The 25944-nt window shown below is 43.4% G+C and overlaps 1 protein-coding gene across 1 annotated transcript in view; it reads left to right on the forward strand.

Annotated features, from left to right (window-relative positions):
* Positions 1-2959: 2959 nt before the first annotated feature.
* LOC130695268 (uncharacterized protein K02A2.6-like) overlaps positions 2960-25944 on the forward strand; it is a 33158-nt gene continuing 10173 nt past the window's right edge. Inside the window, 4 exon segments of the mRNA XM_057518386.1 lie at positions 2960-3427; positions 3980-5560; positions 22501-23237; positions 23239-23471. Coding sequence (XP_057374369.1) covers positions 2960-3427; positions 3980-5560; positions 22501-23237; positions 23239-23471 — 3019 coding nt within the window.

Below are 25944 nucleotides of genomic sequence, written 5' to 3' on the forward strand. Positions count from 1 at the left end.
TTATAAACATCACAATAAAAAATATAAGACTGTTATGCAAAATATTTCGGAAATCTCGTTTAAAAAACATCTAAATTTTTTTTTCAAATTTCAAAAATAGTGGAAAAATGATTGGTTTTCTGCGCTTCCCTTGTGCAATTGTTGCTTAACTTAGTGGTGTCACCAATCCAATAAGGAAATCAGTGAACGCAGCATTCATGTTTAGCCAAACGCACCAAAAGATAGCCATAATGATCTGCAACGGTACGCTCAGCGTGCCAAGTGCTTACAGAGTGTTACAATTGTATAACTTCCTATTTTAGCCTTTTTAGGAACGAAGAGAATGATAATTTTTTGTTTGCAAGCTATTTAATTCGGCTTGATTAATTGTACACTGATAAAACATAAACGGAAAAGGTATATCCATTATTTAATTTAAGTCTACCTTTTAAGCTTGTCTGGCAGAAGTAATGGGTCATTTAAAGCGACATTTCTTCTTCTAACATGAAACCATTAAAGTGCAGGAAATTTTTGATACCCCACAGATATCCGTTGGTTGGCAAGGTATAGGCTTGTATCCAGATTTGGTCACCTTTGGCCAATCGCAGCTTCGATTGCATCGAAAAGGTTTCGAATTGTTCGCTAGGAGCAATCTCGTCGGCGAACGCAGATGCGATGGGTAAACCATTCATGTACATGAAAAGGCCGCAAATGAGTCTGGATGGAGATCCACCCGGAAAATAGGCCATTCCAGAGAAAGAGAAAAAAACATTTGCCTGCATTTGGAGCCGTGTACTTGCCACTTGTCTTATCACAGCCTCCTCCCACGTTCAGTCTATTATTTGTCTACAACAAACTGATTGTAAGTCTTACCTGCATCTCTCATTGGCAGGCAGAAATTGCAGTGAACCATTTCGGCCGATTTTGCCCCGATGATGGAATAGACTCCGCTTAGGGTGTGACCTCTGTCCTTCAGATCCGCACAAGATCGTGGCATTCTGATTGGCATCTGTCTCAGTGTGCCACCGGTAGATTCTAGAATTGGTTTTGCAGCGCTTTCGCTACCTCTCTACAGCGCAGTAACTTGAGCTTCAACTTGATTTAAATGAGCTTGCAAAGCGTCCTGTATATATTTTTAGCGAGCCATGATTCAAACTAGGACTTGTTATGCAGACTATGTTCTGGAATCAAATTGGAAGTTGCGGACACGGCCGTCGTCGTTTTATAGAGCTCCAACTCGTTCAATTCATCGATTCTAGCTCGTTGTCCATGTTTTTAATGCCTGTCGACTTTCCGCGGCGTGATTCTTGTCGTAACTGTGGCGTACCTGTAGAAAGCTTGTTTTTTAATCCGCTGTCATCGCTTTCCGATCTTTCCGTAAATCCACAGGGAGTTCGAGACCACTGTTTCAATAATCCGGGTTGTGGGTTTGTGTTTGTGCAGTTTTTGTCAATATTAAAAGAACTTATCATGAAACTGTCGAGTAAGCTTCCGCCACTAACGCTAGTACGGAGTTCTAGAAAATATCATCACCTGGTGGCCCTAATGGCAAAGATGATGTTCACTATGGCGAGAGCCGATATGCATAGGAAAACAAAAATCTCGAAGTTTAACGGTATATTCAATAATGACGACACATAAATAGTTTATTAATTAAGCCGATGCAAGGAAGGAAGGAAATATAGATTGCAGGTAAATTTGGTTGATTTTTGCCATCTCTGGATTCATTAAAAGTTTTGAAGCAACCTTTTTTTTCCCACTTCATGTGTACTATTATAGTTCCAAATAGTCATCCCATTTGTTCGGGACAGTCCCATTGTAGCCATCAGCTGTTAACGAACAGGGAAGTTGCAACATAAATTAAATTAACGCGATCCACAACTTTTTAAAGCTCTTTTATTGTTGACTGAAGGTTTGCGTTTCTTTTGGCACAATTACGTAACAATGATTGTCATCTATTCGTCTGGTGTTCCCAAGGCGATACTTTGAACTGTGCGAGGCAAATGACGTTGCTGTTGTGCGCATGTGTACAGCGCACATACAAAACCCATTCAAGTGCGTGTGTGTTCAGTAAGCGGTTTGCATGACATTGGTCGACTGGCCGATATCTTCTTCAAGTAAATCAAACCAGTAAACTGAAATTGGAAATTGTCTTATCTGGCAATATACGGTAACATGCTTTTTGGCATAATTATTATAACGATGTCATCACCGACGTTGATTTCAAACGCTACTTGCCAATGTTTTGGCGAAGTAACCATACAGGAAGCAGGAAAAGTTGAATCTTTGCTTGATTAGCTCTGGACAAGAGCTGTTTGGTCAAGGAGTTTTAGGATTTCGTCCTTGTCGTGTATTCTATTATTTTTGCGTAACAAAAGTAGTGCATCGTCGCCCTGCGATATGATACGAATTCCATGATGAATTAAGAGTTGGACGGTGTCTTGTAAATTTGAGCTTGAACTGTTTCGACATAAATAATGGAGTGCATTCCGTTCCTTGTTGTCTTTTGCGTTCACGTCAATTCCTAGGTGGATTAGCAGTTTAATTGCGTCGATTAAACTTGACCTTGAATTGTTAGAGCACAAGTGAAGAAGCGCATTCCGCCCAGCTTTGTCCCTTGCGTTCACGTCGACCCCAATTGGATTAAAAGTGTTGGGGCGTTGGAATCCCTAGAACTAATGTTAGTCACTGGGGAATAGAATTACAGTTTATTGCATGTGGCAATAAGACTTAATGGGAAAATCGAGGCGACGACTCTTGGGGGACGTAACTAATACGTTGCCTCCGATATCTATAAAAAACCCCATAGTCCAAGCCCGGAGTCAGTTAGTAACTTAGATCTTCTCGAAGTGTTTGTAAGTCTAATTATTCATTTGTGTCAGTGAAATAAAAGTCCTTTAACCACGGTCACAACATTTGGCGACGAGGTGTACTCAACTAGCGTAGTTACAAGTGAAACTGACGAGTGAAGAAAATAGTGATGGCGCTTTCAAAAGAGGATTTATCGCAGTTTTTACTAGCTCAGCAGCAACTCTTTGCAGAACAACAACATAAGTTGTTGGAAGAAGCAAGAGCAGATTCGGCTAGGAGAGAAGAGCTTCTATTGAGAAGTCTGAGCCAGCTTCATACGAAGATGGAGGATGAAACCGAAACTGCATCGGATTTGATTTTATCGGCGTTATCAAAGCGAATTCCGGAATTCACGTTCGAACCTGAAAATGGTTGCACATTCGATGTGTGGTACCAGCGTTTCGAAGACGTGATGTCGCAAGAGGGTTCGAAACTGAAGCAGGAAGCTCAGTCTAGATTTTTGATAACAAAGCTCGATGCAGCCTGTTACGGGCGATTGGTAGATAAAATCTTACCAAAAAAGCCAGCAGAATTTAAAAGAGGCAGTCGAGATCCTGGAAAAGATGTTTGGACAGAAAATGACTACGTTCAGAAAAAGGTACGACTGTTTCAAAGTAGACCTAATCAAACCGACCACGCAAGATTACGCTACATTTTCTACACTGGTAAATCGCAAGTGCGAAAGGGCCCAATTGAATCAGATGTCAGACGATGACTTTAAGTGTTTAGTCTTTGTTTCGGGTCTCCAATCTCCAGAAGACGCAGAGATGAGAACACGTCTTTTACGGAAACTGGAACAAACAGATAGAGTGACACTAGACGAATTAGTGGCGGAATGTGAACTGATTTGGGGTTAAAAAAAGACGCGAAGCTGATCGAACAATCAACATCGCAGGTCCAAGCCATAAAGAAAAACCAAAAACCAAAAACGTCGTTCCAAAGAGGTCCAAAGAATGAGACCCAATTTTAAAAGAAGAAAGCGGGGGAATGCTTTGTCTGCGGCGGGGAACATTTTGCACGAGATTGCCCCGAAACTACTAAGCCAACGAAGGGCAAAAAGTTTCAACATAAGGTTCATTTTAACACCAATAGAAAACAAACCAATGCGGTTACGGGTTCTAAGAACTTAAACGGGCGCAAATATGTCCAGCTATTAATTGAACAGGTGCCGATTAGAATCCAAATCGACACTGGATCGGACATAACTATGATTAACGGTGAATCCTGGAGGAAACTCGGAAAACCAGATTTGCAAGAGACTCAAGACGACGTTCGGAACGTATCAGGAGTGCCTTTAAAAACGTACGGCCGATTCGCAACGGAATTTTCAGTGGAAAGTTTCACGGGACACGGATTCTGTTATGTCACAGATAACATTCAGCTAATGGGAATTGACTGGATTGAACAATTACCACCCTTTCGAGACACGTTTAAGACGATTTGCTGTAAAGTGGTACGGAACTATACCCATGAGGAGGTAGTAAACCACCTACGGAAAAGGTATAAAGAAGTCTTTAAATCAGGTTTAGGCCGATGTACAAAAATGGAAGCCAAGTTGGTATTGAAATCTGACGCTCAACCCATTTTCAGAAATAAAAAACCAGTGCCTTTTGCCACTCTATCAAAAGTAGATAGTGAGATAGATCGTTTAGTGAAGGAAGGAGTAATTTACCCGGTGGATTATAGTGATTGGGCAGCACCAGTGGTAGTAGCACAAAAAGCGAATGGAAAGATCAGACTCTGTGCTGATTTCTCAACAGGTCTGAACGACCAACTTCAGCTACACCAACACCCACTACCGACAGCAGAAGAAATTTTCGCAAGACTGAACGGTGGGGAGTGGTTCGCCCATATCGACTTTTCGGATGCCTACAATCAGCTAATGGTCGACGAAGAATCTCAAGAGCTCCTAACAATTAACACGCATCGCGGTTTATATCGTTTCAAGCGGTTAGCCTTTGGAGTAAAATCAGCACCCGGCATTTTTCAGAAAGTGATGGACGCAACTATTGCGGACCTGGAGGATGTTGCTGCCTTCTTGGACGACCTAATCGTTAAGGGCCGGACGCAAGATGAATTGATTCACAATCTGGAATTGGTATTTGAACGGCTACAGAAGTTTGGATTCAGAGTACGTCTGGATAAATGCATCTTCATGATGCCGAAAATTAAATACCTGGGGTTCGTCATCGATAAAGATGGAAGACGTCCGGATTCTACGAAGGTTGAAGCTATCGAAAAAATGCCGCCACCGCAAGACATAAATCAAGTGAGGTCTTTTCTTGGAATGATCAATTATTATGGAGCGTTCGTATCGGGAATGAGAGAAATTAGAGCCCCACTGGATGCACTATTAAAGAAAGATGCAAAATTTGTCTGGACACCACAGTGTCAAAAAATCGTTCGAGCGAGCGAAATTTTGTCGTCAGATTTACTTTTGACGCATTTCAATCCGAAGTTGGATGTTATAGTCGCAGCAGATGCTTCAGATTACGGTATCGGTGCAGTAATTCTTCATCGTTTCGCTGACGGAAAACAAAAGGCCATAGCGCATGCAAGTCGCGCTCTTACCGCAGTAGAGAAAAACTACGGTCAAATAGAAAAAGAAGGTCTGGCCCTTGTTTTTGGCGTGCGAAAATTTCATCGATATATTCATGGTCGGAAGTTTACACTCCAGACAGACCACAAACCCCTGTTGTCTATATTTGGAAGTAAGAAAGGAATACCTATTGTAAAGAAGCAAATAAATGTTTTTATTTGATATGCCTTCCCGTTTATTCTTTATGTATGACTCATGTGTTACGCCATATAAACTGCGCAGTAGTGTATTATATTACATCGGCACCTTGCCGCTTAGCAACATTTGTGATTGGCTGCTTAGGCGTTGATCTGTATTGCACCATCAACTTAATATATCAAATTTCATTAGTTGCGACATGTAATTGCGCAGTTGTTAATTGCTGTGCAATATGCGAGGTTTCGTGGTGAACCAAGATCTGAGTAAGTTCAGTTGTCGATGAGCCTCTGACTCTTACAGGCGGAGTTCAAGTTCAGCTAGTGCTCCCCATTGATAAATTTGTGCAAGTGAATTGAGCTGTGTCACGTGCTTGTCTGAGTGTTCGGTTCACCCATATTGTTTACCCACGTGCCGACGAACTCCTGTTAACGCCGCCTTCTCTTATATCCTCGCCCGTGCTCCGCTCAAGCCACCGCGGTAAGCTTATACTACAGTATCATATTACACTCCGACTTCTCTTTCTTTAGTCTGACTCCTTTTGTCTTATCCCAAACTGACTTCTGTACCGCTTAGCCCTACTTGGATAAATATAAATCATCGTGTGGGTAAATCGCCTCCGAGTTCGATTCATTTCAATTTGTCTTAATTCCGTAAAGTACATCTTCTCACAGAGAAGATGCTTTACATAATGGTGGCAGCGATTTCTCGGACTCACCCACAATGACTGATAATATTTTCCACGGTAGGCCTAAACTTTCTCGTACGCCTGTTGCCGCTACTAACATTTCTGTTGAGCCTACTATACCTATTGACGAATCTGTAGCGAGAGCTATAAATTTTGAAGCATTACCCACTGCTAATTCTGCCGTTACTGATAAGTTTACGGGGTGTAAGACTTCCGATAGGAAAACAAACGCTATCAAAAAGTCCGCTTCCCCTGTTTTAAAACCAAGAGCGATTCCTGATAGCTCTCAGAAGAGGAAGTTAAGATCAAATTCCGCATACGAGTCGGTACCTGGTCTAGACATTTCGAACGCTCGCAAACCTCAGGTCCAGCGCACAGAGAAAACCTCGACTATTACGAAGTCACCCTCCCTTTTAGACAGAATTGTAGGACATCTTTCGCCAAAACGAAGGTCCGTTTCCCAGCAAACTTCTCCCACCAAATCTTTCTCGATCGCTGTTTCGAATTTCTTTTCGGAAAAGAGAGCAGCCAATGGAAGAACAGCTCAACGTGAGTCTCAAGCATCTTATGCAAGAAGTCAAAAAGAACGAAAACAACATCTTTCAGTCACCGAAAAGCCAGCTGCCGTTCCTATTACTAACCCTCCAAAGCCTCAAGGAGAGGGAGAAGGATTTTCAGTCAAGCGACCCGAAAATCTGGGATCACCTTGTCCAGTTGATGCTCGACGTCCAGAGGAATTACCACGTGGAACAGCCAACGCAGACGAATTGGAAACAACCGAGGATTCTCCTGAAGTACCTGACATCCATTCTGGAAGTGAAAGTCAGTGGACCGATACCGAAGAAGACGAAGAAGCAGACAGGGGAGGTTGTGACGGAGCTCAAGGGGATTTTCACCCGGCACGCGAGACAGGTTTTGACTTGTCTACACGGTCAAATCTACAATCTCATCGATCTGCAAAAGATCACACCAACGAGAGCGGGAAGAATTTTCGGGTTCGTTCCGAGAAAAGATATCGAAACCACCGACGAGGACGGCAGATACGTGGAGATAATCACCGTAGTGAGCGACATATCAATTCATCTGGAAGAAATCTTACTGGCATCACAACGAGCATTCTTGAAGGAAGTGAACAACCTAGCGTCGTACCTGGAAAAACTAAACTTAATCAACAATTTGGAGGTGCTGCAACCAGAAATTCAACTTCTCTTGGACAAACTGAACAATTTTCCGGAAGCCAACAACCCAGTCAACGCACAGGAGGCCAACAACATCAAACCACTAATCACGCAAACGGAAATACGATTGAAACAAGCGCTGTTGTGCATACAAACGAACATTACCCAACTACAAGCCACACTGGCCCAACACACATCGCCGCTGTCGGAAACAACCTCGCAAGAACGGCGGACACACAGCAGACGCCAACGTTGCAGACGATCAATCAATCGAATCGTTCTTCACATCCAACCCTCCAGCCGACCGGAAGAGATACCAGAGGGCATCAGGCAATTTCGAGTGGCATTCCAGAACTCCCTCCGAATCCACAACGAAGAACAATAAATTTCCCTTCATTTAATCCAAACATGGCTAGTTCTTCATCCCCATCACGGGCAGCCACGGTCAACGACTTGAACGATCTTCAGACTACCCAACATACCTTCGCGCGCTTACAACTGCTTCCTTCTTTTTCAGGGAGTCCAATTTCTCGTTTTGATTCCTGGATCGAATCCTTTGAAAGCGTAGTTGAGGGGTCAGGATGGTCAGAGGAGAAGGTTATTCAGATGTTGCGAGCAAAAATGACTGATAAGGCTTTTTCCGTAGTGCAAAATATTGTCAAAGATCATCCTCATGACTATACGTCTATTAAAGAAGCTTTACTTGATCACTTTCACGGGGACGAAAACGTTGACTTGTATATTAAGAAATTTAATAAGGCTAAACGGAAACCGGGAGAAAAAATAATTGATTATGCTCATCGTCTTCAGGAAATCTTTAAAAAAGCGTATCCTGTAGGCCATATCGAGCGTTCCTCTTCAATTATTCTCATGCAGAAATTTATCGAAGGTTTGGATTCCAAGTTACAGGCGAAAGTTAAGTACAAAGAATTTGGCGACTTTAACGCACTGGTTGCAGCGACACGCGTTTATGCTGTTCGCTTGGAAGCACTCGAATCTGACCGTGAAAAACATGAGTTTGTTAGGGCGATCGACGAGTCGAAAGGTGCAGAAAATACTGAATTGCATGAGATTAAGCAGATGTTAATCGATTAGAAAGCAATAGTCAATCAGGCCGTCGCAAATATACGTCAAGGGAACAAGATCGTAGACACTCCGAAATCGGAGAAGGGTGAAATTAAAGATGCGCTGCGCGAGCTCAGTCAGGCGGTCAAACAACTCCAAATTAATAAGAAGGATAATGTTTCTTCTTCGGCGGGTGCCCCATATAAAAAAAGGGTCTCATTTCAAACAGGCAACGGCAATCGGGAAAGAAACTGGAAGACAAACCCTCCACCTTTCCCCAATAGTAACACCCACCCGTATCAAGGAGATAAGAACCAAAATAGGCCTACAAATTATATGCCATCTTCGCCAAGATCTAGTCATAATCCGAACAATGGGCCTACTGAGAATGCAATAACTTGCAACTATTGTGGGTTTCGGGGTCACACACAATCGGAGTGCCGTAAATTTCAACGGTATATGTTGGAACAAGCACAGCCCCCAATTTGCTATTCTTGCCGTGAGATCGGCCATAAATCGAACAATTGTCCCAAGTATAGGGCCAGTAGGCCTAATATTCCGGGTCCCCCTCAACATCAGGGAAACCAATAAGTATCAACTGTAACTTCGGGTCAGTTGATAGGGTACCTCAGTTGAAATCCCGACAAGTTGCGAAATTAACAACAATAATAAACGAATCGACCCCCAGAATTCCATTACAAATTTTTCAGATCCCTTTACAGGCATTATTTGACACAGGCGCGTCTAGAAGCATAATTCACGAGAAGATATTTCAAAAGCTTCCCTCGAGAAATCAAGTAACCTGCAGTCAGCTTGATTTCGATTTATACGATGTGGGAGATAACAAGTTGCATACGCTGGGTAAAGTTACATTGCCCGTACGTTACGGAGAGTCCGTTTTACGGCAAGAGTTCATTGTTACAAATGGTGTTTCTGAAGACTGTATCCTTGGATGGGATGCAATCCAGAAACACGGGTTTCGGCTTGACGGAGAAGCCAAACGTATTTACTTAGCCAGGGATGAGCAGGGATCAGCCATCTCTAGGGCACCAGACATGGCAATTACGACGGTCAAAAACACGACGCTATTTCGTCAGACGGCGCTCGTAATCGCAGCGCAAATGACAGGTTCATTTCCGTATGTCCCCCCTAATAGCACATTTATCTTTACCCCAGCAGAGGATTTGCCGGCCGGTATTTTTATTGAAGAATTTGTTGGAACTGTATCGGGAGATGGGAAATATCAAATTATGGTCGAAAATCATTCGTTAAGTCAAGTCATACTTCCTAGGAATACAACCTTAGGCCAAATCGAAGTAATTCATAACGTAATTGGTAAGATTGCCTTACGTCAACCAGAGGGAAAGCCTACACAAAAACGGGAGCTAGCTTTAATTTCGGAAGTCGACGCTGAATTTCAAGCTCCGCTCTCAAGTTTATTAAATGACTTTCATGACTTGTTCGTAACAAAAGACTCGGAATTAGGGAGCACTAATCTCATTAAGCATACGATCGATACCCAAGGAAGAGGCCCTATCCGGCAACGACCCTATCGAGTTACGAACCACCAAAGAAAGATACTGGAGGATAAAGTGCAGGAAATGATGGACGCAAATGTAATACAATATTCTCATTCTCCATGGGCGTCACCTGTGGTTTTGGTTGAGAAGAAAGGCGGAGACGTGAGGTTTTGCGTTGATTATCGGAAATTAAATAGCATTACAAAAAAAGATTCATTCCCTATGCCAAGGATTGATGAGACGTTAGATAAATTATATGGGAAGAAATTTTTTACGACCCTCGATTTGGCCTCCGGCTACTGGCAAATTCAAGTGAATGAACCAGACATTGAAAAAACCGCTTTTGTAGTAGAAAACAATCTTTACGAGTTTAAAAGGATGGCGTTTGGCTTGTGCAATGCACCTGCCACATTTCAAAGATTAATGAATTATGTACTGAAAGACGTTTTGGGACATAAAGCGTTAGTTTATTTGGATGACGTCATAATATTTTCGGATACCTTTGATAATCATTTAACAGATATTCGCGAAATTTTCACTTTATTGAAAAATGCCAATTTGAAATTAAAGCTTAAGAAATGTCAATTCGTTAAACGTTCTGTAAATTATTTGGGCCACGTCATTTCGACTGAGGGAATTAAACCTGATCCTGGAAAAATCGACAAAATATTAAATTACAAAACGCCTACTTCTGCCGATGAGGTGAGGTCATTTCTCGGCTTAGCAGGTTATTATAGGAGATTTATTCCCAACTTTGGTTCAATGGCAAAACCTCTGACTAGGTTAACTCACAAAGACCTTAGTAAAAGACCTTTTACCTGGGGGGACGAAGAACAAGTCGCGTTTGTAAAGTTGCGGACATCCCTGGTTACACCGCCGGTTCTCGCATATCCAAATTTTAATGAAAAATTTATTCTTTTCACTGACGCATGCGACTATGGTATTGGGGCCGTCTTATCTCAAATGCAAAACGGTCAAGAGCACCCGATAGCGTACTCCAGTAGGCAGTTAACCAAGGCGGAAATGAAGTATAGTACAACCGAAAAAGAAGCTCTGGCAGTCGTGGATGCCATTAAACATTTCCGTCACTATCTCTTGGATAAACCCTTTGAGATAATTAGTGACCATCGTCCTTTGCAGTGGCTTAAAAATCAGAAGGATAATAATGGAAGGTTAGGGAGGTGGGCCATTTTATTGGCTGCAACAAATTATGAATTAAAATATAGGCCAGGCCATGTTCACCAGAACGCGGACTGTTTGTCTAGATTAAAAATAGCTAGCATTCAAGCTGGGAAGGATATTAAATTGATCTGCGAAAAACAACAAGAGGACGACCTCTGTATTGTTAAGAATATCAGCCACGTCACAACGCATCGCCCACCAGATGGCACTGAATGCAATAGAGAAGCTGCCGTTCTCTACACAGCCTTCATGGATGCTGTTAAACACCTCCCCTGTCTACTTAATCATCGTCTGCTGCGCCGTCATCACGCTCTGTCTGACGGCTGCCCCTTTATCTCTCAAGTGATTTATTTCTCTAGAACTAACGCTGAGTTCACTTTCTCAATACTCACATGGTAAATATCAAATACTTCATATTGTATGTACATTGATGCAGATATGAGATTGTTAGATATTTCATGTACCTGTGCAAAGAATACAGAAGCCTCGCTCTCATATCCTTGTGTATCTAACAGGTTATGGGCCCAGTACCTTCAACCAGTTATACTCAAGATGAATTCTATGCGAGATGTCAACCATATTGCCAAATTTAATGGGCAAAATTTCCCACTATGGAAACTTGGGCTCTGGATCCTACTCCAACAACACGAGCTGGTCAAAGTTGTAACTGGAGAAGAAACCGTCCCTGTTGAGGTACATTGTAACACAATTACACATTCCAACAGATGATCTTATTGTTTCCAATCGATTTGTAGACAACATCAGATGGAACTGTTACTAATGCTGCTGCTATATCAGAATGGCATACCAAAGATACACTTGCCCGTGGATATCTAATATCCACTATTGAGAGCCAACAACAGAGATCTCTGATCAATTGTAACACAGCCAACGAGATGTGGGTTCGTCTATCGGCTCAATACCTCAGGAATGCTGTCGAGAATCGTTACGTCCTACAAGCAAGATTTTTCGAATACCGCTACAACCCCGACCATGATATTATGGCACACATCACAGAAATAGAAACAATGGCCACTCAACTCACAGACATCGGAGCAGAAATCGATAGTATTTCTATTATAACCAAAATAATCTGTACGTTGCCACCCAGCTATCGGAGTTTCATTACGGCTTGGGACAGCGTCCCATTTACAGATAGAACAATGGCCTTACTTACATCTCGGCTACTAAAAGAGGAAGAAATGGCCAAACGATGGAGCACCGGTCGTCCGGACGCCCAAGATGCTGCTTTCTTCGCACATCACTTCCCATCTCACTCACAAGTTCCCAACTCCTCATATGTAACACGTGATCGTGAACGTGGAAGGCGTGGCAGTTCGGGCAACCGTTCTCATAGCAGACAACAACTTTACAGATTCTGCACTTATCGTCGCTGCAACATCGCTGGACACACACTTGAAATTTGTCGAAAAAGAATCAGAGACGAACGAGAAGCATTAAGAAACAAGAATAACTTCACTGCTACCCCTGCCGTTACAAACCAAGAAGAAGGAATAGTAAAAGCACCACGAACAGCATCTCGAAGATGAGGCGTATCTATCTTCTTCATGTTTCACTGAACGAAGTGTTAAAGATTGGTTTGCAGATTCAGGATGCACACAGCATATGACCGACCAACGCTCCCTTTTCTGCAATTTCACTCCAATCTTATCCGACACGTGGACTGTTAATGGAATTGGCTCTTCCCGTCTGCTTGTACGGGGATATGGAAATATTGAATTCATCGTAACGACTGGTGACACACAACGAGTAATCAACATTGCCAAAGTCCTCTATGTACCACGTCTAGGTACCAATCTCATTTCTATTGCTGCAGTTACCGACGTAGGTCTGTCGGTCCACTTTGTTGAAACCAAAGTAACTTTTGAGAAAAATTTAGCCATCATCATGATAGGCGAACGAATCGGGAAGAGCCTCTATCATCTCTCAATAGTTCCAAAGCTATCAGATAATCAGCCCCTGAAGGAGTCAGCCTGTTTAGCAACTCCGTCACCAAACTCGATCACCATATGGCATCAAAGGCTGGCGCACGTAAGCTACAAAACTATTTTTAATATGGCAACAAAACAACTGGTCGACGGTCTTCATCTACCGAAAAACACCACCCCTCCAACTCAACCGTGCATAGGATGCATTTCTGGTAAAATGCAGCGTTCACCATTCCCAGTTGGACGGAGCAGAGCAAATGAAGTTGGACAACTGGTCCATTCCGATGTATGTGGCCCCATGCACATATCCACACCGGGAGGGGCAAAGTTTTTTGTGCTGTTCACCGATGACTTCAGCGGGTGGCGAGCCGTTTACTTCCTAAAACAAAAGTCCGAGGTAGCCGAATCTTTCAAAAGCTTTGTGAGCGTTCTTCGTAGTGAAACAGGACGCCTCGTACACACACTGAGAGTGGATAACGGTGGCGAATTCATGAGTCATTCATTCAAAACCTGGCTATCAGACAAAGCCATCAGGATGGAATCCTCAGCACCCTATTCACCGGAGCAAAATGGAGTCTCGGAAAGAGCTAACCGCACGATCATGGAAGGTGGGCGCTCTCTAATTCACGCCAAACATCTACCATTGGAACTGTGGGGAGAAGCCATTGCCTGTACTGTATATGTTCTTAATCGTGTCAGCAATAGTACGTCTTCAACAACACCTTACCAAGCTTGGCATGGGAAAAAACCTAACATCTCTCATCTACGTATCTTTGGATCGCTTGCCTTTATTCACATTCCAAAAGTAGAAAGACGCAAATTAGAATCCAAAAGCTTCCAGTGCTTCTTCGTTGGATACTCACTCACCCAAAAGGCATATCGATTTTGGGATCCAGTCGGTAGAAAAATTAAAATAAGTCGGGACGTCATCTTTGATGAAAACTCTAACACTTTATCTCGTTTTTCTCCTCAAATAGAAACTAACAATTTCGATGAGCTTTTTTCAAGACCGGTCAACCTTACAACACCAGCCCAAGAGAAAATCAACCCTGTCATCATGATACCCCAGGTTTTAGAAGAAACCAAGAACGAAACAGAATCATCATCTATTACCCCGGAACTCTCAGGCAGTCCAGCAGCTAATCTACAGCACACCTCACACCAAGTGGAAGCCGAGTCCGACCCTTCTTCATCAAGCATAGAGACAATACTTACCGAAACCAACACCCACAATGATGTACCCTCATCTATACGCTGCTCCCCATACCCTTTACGAGTGCGTGAGCCAAAACGCCAATGGAAATCTCTGCAGTCAACTGTCACTCAACGCACAGAAATTTACGAGCCAACTACCTATTCTGATGCGATGGAATGTGATGATGCACTTCAGTGGAAAGTGGCTATCCAAGATGAGTATGATTCGCTGATACGCAACGGGACATGGTATCTCTCTCCACTCCCACAGAATCGAAAAGCCATAAAATCACGCTGGGTGTTTAAAGTGAAACCGGGCACCGTAGACTCCCCTCCACGTTACAAAGCAAGATTAGTTGCCAAGGGGTTCTCACAACGACCCGGAATCGACTTTGAAGAAACATTCTCGCCAGTTGTAAAACATGATACACTTCGAATAATTTTATCTCTTGTCGCCAGTCTTGATTTAGATATGTCGCAGCTTGATGTCAAGACGGCGTTTCTATATGGGGAACTGGACGAAGAAATTTATCTTCAACAACCCGAAGGATATATTTCCCCCGGTCAGGAAAACTATGTTTGTCGGCTACAGAAATGCCTGTACGGTCTTAAACAGGCCTCAAGAATATGGAATCGTCACTTTGATAGATTTTTGAAGAAATTTGGCTTACAATCTAGTAACGCAGACCCATGCCTTTACTCTCGCCGCAACAACAATGAAATCCTCTTTGTTGTCATCTGGGTTGACGATGGTCTTGTCATCAGCAACAATCGAAATCTGGTAACTGAAATAATTGATTACCTAAGCAAGATTTTTGAAATGCGGTGCACTCCCGCTAACTACTTTGTCGGTATGTCCATCAATCGAAGCCGAAAAGACAAAACCTTATTCATTTCACAACCAGATTACATTAAAAAAATCCTTAATCGTTTCCACATGACAGACTGCCATCCTAAAAATATTCCAGCACAACCCGGATACCACCTGACTCAAAATGTTGGAGAGGAGTTTCTAAGCAACGTGCCATACAGGGAAGCGGTCGGGAGTCTAATTTACCTGGCGATAGTATCTCGCCCAGACATCTCATTTGCTGTTGGCCAAGTGGCACAATTTTCAGAAAACCCACAACAACATCACTGGGCAGCAGTTCGGAGAATATTTGCATATCTCAAAGGTACACAGGAACATGGAATTCGCTTCGGCCCGACAAACGACCGCTTAATTGGATACACTGATTCGGATTTCGCTGGGGATACGGCAAGCCGAAGATCAACCACGGCATTTATTTTTCTTCTTAACGGCGGACCAGTAGCATGGACTAGCCGTCGCCAATCTTGCGTTGCATTGTCCTCCACGGAATCTGAATTTGTAGCTGCCTGTGAGGCCACGAAGGAAGCAGTCTGGCTCAAACGCCTGATGGAAGACATATCACCTGGATGGATTGAAACTATCCCCTTAATGTGTGACAATCAGTCAGCCATCCAACTCATCAAAAATCCGGTTTTCCACCAAAGGACCAAACACATTGATGTAAAATATTACTTCATTCGCGATCGACAAGAAACCGGCGACATTAACATCTCGTATATATCCACAAACGATCAGCTTGCGGATCCCTTGACTAAGAATCTACCTAATCCCCGTTTTTCGGCACTACGGGAATTAATGGGAATTGTACCTGTCCCACCAAAACTAAACTAATTTCTTTTTTATTATTTTAGATGGTGGTAGAATCCATATAACAGAAGTACAACTATATATGCTATCACCATCACTGAAGCAGTATCAATTCAATTCAAAGAATCAAGAAGAAGATCTACTCACCTCACTATTATTTGCATTATTTCTTTCTTCTCTGTTGTCTTTTTCAACTTTGAGTTTGTGTTCTTGTGTTCTCTTCCATTCTTACATGTCTGAGAGGGAGTGTTAAGAATATCAGCCACGTCACAACGCATCGCCCACCAGATGGCACTGAATGCAATAGAGAAGCTGCCGTTCTCTACACAGCCTTCATGGATGCTGTTAAACACCTCCCCTGTCTACTTAATCATCGTCTGCTGCGCCGTCATCACGCTCTGTCTGACGGCTGCCCCTTTATCTCTCAAGTGATTTATTTCTCTAGAACTAACGCTGAGTTCACTTTCTCAATACTCACATGGTAAATATCAAATACTTCATATTGTATGTACATTGATGCAGATATGAGATTGTTAGATATTTCATGTACCTGTGCAAAGAATACAGAAGCCTCGCTCTCATATCCTTGTGTATCTAACATGTATAGCCATCAAGAATTATCTAGAAGAAGGAGAGCTGGATGAAATTTTTAAATTGTCCAAACCCGAGTGGGTAGAATACTTTATAGACGGGAACTGCCATCTCAGAGTAATAAAAGGAACGACACCCATCATCAATTAGTTTTGCCATTATCCCTACGCCACCTAGTGCTTAAAGAATTACACGACGCACCGATGGGTGGCCATTTGGCATTTTATAAGACCTATATGAAAGTCAAAAATAATTATTATTGGCCCAACATGAGAGGCGATGTTAAAGAATATTGCCGGGCTTGTGAAGTTTGCATAGCCAACACTGCTTCACCCTATCGAGCACTTTTGCATCCGCACGAAATTGCGAAGGCTCCTTTTGATGTAATTGGAATGGACTTTCTGGGTCCTATTACACCAGTTTCGCCCAATGGTAATAGTTACATTTTAGTTATTACAGATTATTTTAGCCGTTGGGTTGAGGCTGTTGCTTTAAAAGATCAAACTGCTCAGACAACAGCAGAATGTGTATATAAAACTGTTATTGTTAGACATGGTATGCCTAAGGCAATTATTTCTGATCGTGGGACAAATTTCACGTCCAAGTTATTTCGCTATTTTTGTAAAAAAATTGAAGATCAATCAGAGGTTAACCACCGCTTATAACCCTGCTAGTAATGGGGAGACGGAAAGGTTCAATCGAACTTTAACGTCTATGTTAAGAAAAGAATTAAAAGACGGCGAGCATGCCAATTGGGAAGAAATATTAGATGATGTTTTATTTGCGTATCGTAGCTCGGTCCACTCTTCGACATTGGACACTCCATATTATTTACTTCACGGTAGGGACCCAAATATTCCTATTAACGAATTTCTTAATGCATCTCCCAAAACATTCAAATCTTCTTCTGACTATGTTGGGAATCTGACAGAACGTTTGCGTTATAGTTTTCAAAGAGTTAGAGAGGAAAGCGAAAAAGCTAGAAAGCGCCAAAGGGAACAATATAACAAACGCGCGAAAGAAAAACGATATGTGATAGGCGATCGGGTGTTATTGGATATTCGAGTAGTTAAGGAAGGAGATAGCAAGAAATTTACTTCGAAATATAAAGGGCCTTATAGAATAGTAAACGTTTATTCAAATAATACTGTAGACATTGCTGATAATTCATATATATGTCAGCGGACGCATGTAAATAGATTAAAACCCTTGTATGAAACAATGCTGTGGAAACATGAGCATTGTCCGCCACTTGAGACCCCTTTGGAATTCGAGAGCCGATTCCGAAAGTCTATTGCGACTCAAACTAATGTGCGTGAACACGAGCCCGATGTCGAAACCGCAAGGCAACAAAACACCGAGTCCGAAGCCGTATCAGAAGTGATATCAGACACTTATTCGGCAAATCATCAACTTGTGCGAGAAGACAATGTGATCGGCCCGTCTCATCTGTCGTTCGAAGGACGATTAACCTCGAGTGACAATTGCGATGTGACGAGTGATGCTCAGCATCCAATGCCACTTTCCGAAAATACTCCTATATACGCTGATAGTGATTCCGACCTTCAACAAGTAGAGCCCAAGATGATGTGACAGCAGCGTTATTGCATCAAGAAGTCACCCGACGCCCTCAGCGAAATCGGAGAAAACCGATTCGTTACAGGGACGAAATGTAGCGTCATCATACATCATAGTTTCGATTGCCGAACCAATACCGAGTGATTACTATATAAACCGTACGTTAAGTGAAGGAAGACACAACTTCTTGTACTCTCTGAGAACAACGACGACAACTGTTCTGTCTGGTTTGCCATTTCTCCACGTACAAAGAAGCGTTAAGAAGCCAACATGGACAACAAGTCTGAATCCATCTCTGAGCCCGTGACCAACGACTGGATACCTATGGTATCCATCCCACTCCCCGTCGCGGAGGCCCTCTTGGTAGACCTCACGACGTCGTCCGGAGATGCCTCGACGGCCGAACGTGACGCGCCGGATTCGCCAGATCCCTCACCAATCGACGACGAGGAGACCGCGGCCCGTAACCCGCCGGGGACGTCCGAGATGGAGGATGCCATCGATTTTAGCCGCGGCAGACCCCGCACCTCGGACTGGCACCTCGATGCAGCCTGGGAGCAGAAGCAGCTGGAAATCAAGACAAATCAGTTGATCGCCCGTCTTCTCATCACCCTGTATGACAAGAAATAGAGTGACGCCGTCTTCACCCTAAAGGCGATCCTCGACCTGGACCCCGAAAGGCGCCATCCACCGCTCTATGGTTGGACATCGTGCCACTGGGACTTGCCCGAGAAGAGACCCAGCACGGACGATCAACAGAAGGACCCCAACGCAAAGAAGCCGAGATACTTCTAAGTCGTACGAGGACAACCGAAGAAATCGAGGAAGGAGGAAGCTTTTTCATTCGACCCTCTTTCACTCCTCGTTATGTGTTTATTCCTGATATTTCTCCTTCAATTTTTATGTTTACATTTACCATACTTTAATATTTACCTTTATTTTGATTTCACATACCAATATTCGCTTTAACTCTCCTTGCTGCTATCCATCGAAATAAACTCATTGGTTGCTTAATCGTTTGTCAAACCTATGAACGTATTATCTGTTACAACATGTATCTTGTTTTTTCACGTCGTACACTTTAACTTTCTCAATTTACGCCCCGTAGTCATTCCCTTGTTTGACAGCCCATAGTATAAGTCCACATAGATTTTGATAAGTAGAGCCTTTTGAGTAGAGAAAAAAAAATAAATAACAAAAAATCTTTTGCTTCAGAAAAAAAAATTTAGCTTGATCATATTCTTTTTGCGGATTTTCTGAACCGCAATGTCAAATTTCGTTTCCTATTTCCCTTCCTATCTCCTACACGTCACTTTCGTTATTCTCTCAACGAATAGGTCCAAATCGTAGCCGTAACTTTTATACTCTCATTCCAATATGCCGCGCAATACTGTTCACTTTCCCTTTCGTTCGTACACTACAGCTTGGCCATAGCCAACATCAAGAATACCGTATTAGCGCCGCCTCCCTTTTCCTGGAACTAATACTACTCTTGGACCTTGGACCTTCGCGGCAAAATCTCTTCCCGTCGCAAACTTTTAAACGTTTCTTTTCTTGTCCTCCCTGATCAACTGTCCTGTATTTTCTTACTTTCCCTTTCCGATAATTATGGTCATCTTTTTCTCTTTCCAACGATACTAAATAATATAAAAAACAAGTTGTCCTTCCCCCTCAAAACAAAACTTTATTCTAGTGCCCATTTTCCTTTCTCTTTTCCGTAGCCTACTAATAAAGCCGACGGGAAAAGCCGTTGACCTTTCGACAGCCGTAGGCTATTTCCCACTTTCACTTTTCCCACTTCTTCTTGTATGTTTTTTTTGTGTTACTTAGTTAAGCCCACACGATGACATTTTTCTTTTGTTAAGTCACATATTTCCTTTTGTCTGTATGTACCGGTCGGATATAGAAATGTCCCCCTCTGCATTCCTGCTGCTATTATGCGTGTACGGATTACATTCCCAGGCCTTCGAGACTACCGTATGCAATTGCGCGGAACCAGTGAAGGTGGGAATTCTTCAATTCTCCGATGAGAATTGTCAACCGACATCCACCGATATTAAAGCCACCAAGGTGAAATACGCCGTGTATAGTGAAGAACGCGCCGCGACTAAATTCCCGGGTTACATCTGTGCCCGTTGGAAAAATATCCGACACATCACAATGACCTTCTTCGGGCAACTATTAGTTGTGCCGGACAAAATCCCAATTGATACTACCCCTGCCGACTGCAACGAAATGATTGGCAACAAGAGGTGCAATGATAACCGGATGACTTTTGTCGACGGAAAATTTGTGTTCGACAATGAACCAGATATCTCTGGATACTGGTTACAAACAATCGATTCGTCAATCATAAACTGCGTTCTCGAGAAAGTCGAACTTTTCCAGCAAAAGGAGGATGCAGACTTCTCAACACCCATCGGAATTGCTTCTGCTACGTCCGGGAATTTGTCCCACAATCACTTAACACTGATTTGGGACAAAACCTACACACAGAAAACCAAAGTAACTACCAGACTCGTCGAAGACGGCATCGGTATACTGACCCGATTGCCAGGAGAAAAACCACTCCTTAGACTCCAAGATGACAAAAACCAATTGGACTTCCACCTGACACCAGTACTGCGCTGCGTTTCAGTACAACAAAATTGCTCCAATAGAACTTCTTCATATGAAATCGTCGGCCAATCAAAACTCTTCGTCACGACGGCAGCCATAATGGAAAAAGCAACCCCAGTGGAGACCCGAGCGCAACTCGGCGCCGAAAACTTAAATATTCCGGCCAATATCCAATACATCCGTGATCAACTCACCGACCACGAGAATGAATTGGCACGACAGGTTCAACTACTTCAATGTGAAGCTCGTAAAGCCAAACATGAAAGGGCCGTCACAACCGCCCAATATAATGGATGGCTAGCGGCCTCACAATTAAACTTACCCCGGTGCACGAAATTACAAGCATTCGGGAAGACGGTCGTATTAATTCAATGTCAGGCCTTAAATGTCACATTTGAGACTGTATTGACTTCATGCGGACCGCAACCAAAATTCCAAAATTATACGATTAACCTCGATGGCTGGGAACTCGTAAAATATTCCCCTTGTTATTGGACAAATGGATTTGTCAATTTCAATAACAAACCCTATGCCTTCCGTAATAATACGTGGGAACAACTCGAAGCCACAATTGTATTGCCTGAGCAAACGCTGGCACACTCTTTCCGCTACGAGAACGTCGAATTTTTCGACTACGAACACCAAAGTAACCCGGCATACACCGACAATATGCTTAACCACATGAACATCATGGCCGACATAGCAGCCGTGATCAACGAACATCCATCATCCGAATTTACGTCGCACGGTAAACCCAGCGCCACAAATATTTTCATAACGGCCTCCAGTGTCGGAGCTTACACATCTTGGTGGGAAACAATAAAAAATTACTTCTTCATCGGCATCATGTGCATCCTCGTATTACTCTTCCTACGCATCTGCTACTGTTGCGGTCTCTTCAAGATCTTCTGGGTTATATGCCGTCGCCCTCATAAACGTTCAACATCCTCCGAATCCATCCCCATGCATCAAGTCTGATTACGAGACGTAATCTCACGCCGCCGGGAGTGATGTAAAGAAGCAAATAAATGTTTTTATTTGATATGCCTTCCCGTTTATTCTTTATGTATGACTCATGTGTTACGCCATATAAACTGCGCAGTAGTGTATTATATTACATCGGCACCTTGCCGCTTAGCAACATTTGTGATTGGCTGCTTAGGCGTTGATCTGTATTGCACCATCAACTTAATATATCAAATTTCATTAGTTGCGACATGTAATTGCGCAGTTGTTAATTGCTGTGCAATATGCGAGGTTTCGTGGTGAACCAAGATCTGAGTAAGTTCAGTTGTCGATGAGCCTCTGACTCTTACAGGCGGAGTTCAAGTTCAGCTAGTGCTCCCCATTGATAAATTTGTGCAAGTGAATTGAGCTGTGTCACGTGCTTGTCTGAGTGTTCGGTTCACCCATATTGTTTACCCACGTGCCGACGAACTCCTGTTAACGCCGCCTTCTCTTATATCCTCGCCACGTGCTCCGCTCAAGCCACCGCGGTAAGCTTATACTACAGTATCATATTACACTCCGACTTCTCTTTCTTTAGTCTGACTCCTTTTGTCTTATCCCAAACTGACTTCTGTACCGCTTAGCCCTACTTGGATAAATATAAATCATCGTGTGGGTAAATCGCCTCCGAGTTCGATTCATTTCAATTTGTCTTAATTCCGTAAAGTACATCTTCTCACAGAGAAGATGCTTTACACTATCTACACGGCGAATCGCCTGAAAAGATGGGCATTGATCCTGATGACTTATGACCTCACCATTGAATATCAGAAGACAACCGAATTTGGTCAAGTAGACGCACTCTCACGTCTTATGGATCAGCAAAGGACCCAGCCAGAAGACATGGTCATTGCAAAAATTGAACGAGCCGTCAATGCAGTATGGGCCGAAGCATTACGAGCATTACCTGTAACGGCACGGGAAATCGCACAAGAAACACAAAATGATCCTGTATTACCCCAAATTATAAAGGGAGTGAGCACAGGAGGTTGGCAGGAAGGTCAACCGGGATCTGCGCTAGCTGCATTTCGTAACCGAAGAAAGTCACTTTCGGCAATAAAGAATTGTTTATTCTTTGGCCACAGAATCGTGATTCCTCAAGTTTTACAACACCGAGTGTTGACCATGTTACACGAAGGTCATCCTGGTTCCACTCGCACGAAAATGTTAGCGCGCAGCTACGTGTACTGGCACAACATCGATCAAGACATCGTAGACTTGGTGGGAAGATGCACAAAGTGTCAGGAGTCAGCTAAAAATCCTGTTAAAAACGAGTTAAGTTCGTGGCCTAAAACTACGGGCCCCTGGCAACGAATTCACATAGATTTTGCTGGCTCATTGGAGGGGAAAATGTTCCTAGTGGTAGTTGATGCTTTTTCTAAGTGGCCAGAGATCATCGAGATGACCTCGACAACTACAGAAGCCACAATTTGGATACCCAAATATGCTCGTTTCGGATAACGGAACTCAATTCATGGCTGCAGTGTTCCAAGATTTTTGTGAAAAACACAACATCCAACATGTCAGATCACCGCCGTTTCACCCGCAATCGAATGGCCAGGCAGAGCGATTTGTCGACTCATTTAAAAGAGCATTGAAGAAAATGAGAGGGGAGGGAGCTGTAGGTGAAACTTTACAGACATTCTTGTTTACCTACCGCAAGACGCTGTTGAAGTATTAAATACTTGCTTGTCTTCAATCTCATTTTTGGGTGTTTATGGTTGGTACGGTAGCCGGAGAAATAGGACCTGGAGAAATAGGACCCGAAGATTTAGGACCTATAAATAGGACCTGGAGAAATAGGACCTGGAGGAATAGGACCCAATCTTCAAACATTTTTTGAAGGGTCCTATTTCTCCATATTGCGGGTCCTATTTCTCCAGCCTTAAAGTCCTATTTCTCCATCATAAAAAATCAATGTACAATTGGTTTTCCTATATGTTAAAAAAAACCCGAACGGCCTATATTGGTTTCTGCACTCCAAACACCGTTATCAATATGACGCCTCTTCATTGCATTACAACTTTTTTTTTAAATTTACATTCATAATATTTTTGCAGGATTATATCCTTTTTCTATTGCTTTTTAGAGCTCATTTAATAGAAAAGTAATTTTGCTTACACAGTATTTGAATTTTTGCATTTTACATTTTCTTACTGGTGTTTTCAGGCCTACCATCACCCGCCCTTTACTAGTGTCACTATTCACTTTTTTTTTCTTCGTGCCTCAATAAGAATTCTTGGGAGGGCGCATAAGTACCTCTTAATAAACAGATAACTAAGAAAATTATTACATAAAAATAATTTAATAAACGTTAATTTCATAATAAAACACTGTTTGCCCTTGCGCAAAATATTGTTTTTTACGATATATATGGCAACGGTTACTACTGCAATAATCAGACCCAGTCACGTCTGACGCAACTGGGGGATTAAGGCACACAAAAAATACAATACTGACAACGGTCAGGTTAATTTCTTAACTTAATATTCTGGTCAGCGTTTGGTGGGTGGTACACAAATGATGTTTGGTTAGGATCCGCCAGCCAGTCACGTCGGCTGCACGGATATGAAAAGAGCAATGTTAGACAGAAAGGAATATAGGGTTGCGAGGGTACTTACGTGGAAGCCATGTCTTTTAAGTAGACGGAGAAGTTGCGGTGCGGCGTCGGCAGTACAGCGGCAGGCGGCGTCGTCGGCAGTACAGCGGCAGGCAGCGGCGTCGGCAGTACAGCGGCAGGCAGCGGCGTCGGGCAGTACAGCGGCAGGCAGCGGGAAGAGGGAAAACGGCGTCTCGGCTGGGTACTCGCGGTGGTGAATTAAGGAACACGGTGGGTGGGTGTTGGGTCACAGTGTATTCACTTTTCCAATTGGGGTTACACGACACTTTAAACTAACTAACAAATGTACTTAAACACAAGGCGAACTACACTCTAATGTGGCTAAACGCTGCTACACCACTACACAACTACACGGATGGCAATGTATGGAAAGACTAAAAAAAGGCAGAGCCCAGGCGTGGGTTTTATACCACGCCTTGGCTTGATGATGCTAAAGTTAGCGTGGGTACGCTAAAGTTTTAGCGTGGGGACGCTAAAGTTTTAGCGTGGGGTAATAAAACAGAAAATAGTGTCAAGAGGGGAAGCGAGGTCAACTGATAAGGCTGGTGTCGTTGACACCTCGGTTAAACGGAAGAAGCAATAAAAGAGAAATTTGAGTAAAAGGAGGTCAATGAGGGTGAAACACAACATGAACAAGTACGCAAAATACTTAACTAAATTTATTTTAACTTTACGTTTCGCTGGAGTCCTTACATGACTCCCCTCCTCGGAAGATTGCGTCCCGCAATCGATTCCGCTAGCCGGCCACTAGTCACCTAGGGTCGGTCCTGTTTTTTTTGTCGTCGCTCATCGGCGTGGATGATCGTGGTTCCGGTTCCTCCTGGTTACTCCAAAGGTCGGCTACTAAGTTCTTCCAATTGGTGGTTTCCCAGTCGTCCTCGTCCTTCCTTTGGGAGGGAATCCGGTACTGGCGTTCGACGTATCGTGCTGCGGCGAAATCTTCTTCGTCGGAGTCCAAGGAGTAGTGGCTGCTCACGACGCTGACGTGGTGTTCTTCGCCTTGCATCCTGGCGATGCTGTCGTTTAACGCCGCGACGTCCAGCCCGTTTTGCTGGATATCGCTGTCTGGCGTCAGACAGTATGGTGATCCCTGGGGGTGAGCGACCGCGCCCTCCGCTGGGTATAAGATCACGGTCGACGTACCTGAGGAGAACGAGTCGTCCTCCCAAGACACGTCTTCGACAAGCAGGGAGGACTCGTCCGTGTCGTCGGTGACGTCGGATCCGTACGAGACTTCGTCGTCGTGAGGGTAATCCACACAACATAACATTTCATCGTCGTCGGTCACGTCCTGCACGTCGCTGTCGTGGGAGGGGTAGTCCGCGCAATACAAGATGTCTTCATCGTCGGTGACGTACTGCATGTCGCTGTTGTTGGAGGGGTAGTCCGCGCAATACAAGATGTCTTCGTCGTCGGTGACGTCTTGCATGTCGCTATGGTCAGCGGTTTTGATTGACGAGGTTGGGGTCCTAGGGTAAATTCAGGTAGGATTAAGGATATGCTGGAGTTGG

Source organism: Daphnia carinata, chromosome 4, assembly GCF_022539665.2.
Source record: "Daphnia carinata strain CSIRO-1 chromosome 4, CSIRO_AGI_Dcar_HiC_V3, whole genome shotgun sequence".
Classification (NCBI taxonomy): Eukaryota; Metazoa; Arthropoda; class Branchiopoda; order Diplostraca; family Daphniidae; genus Daphnia; species Daphnia carinata.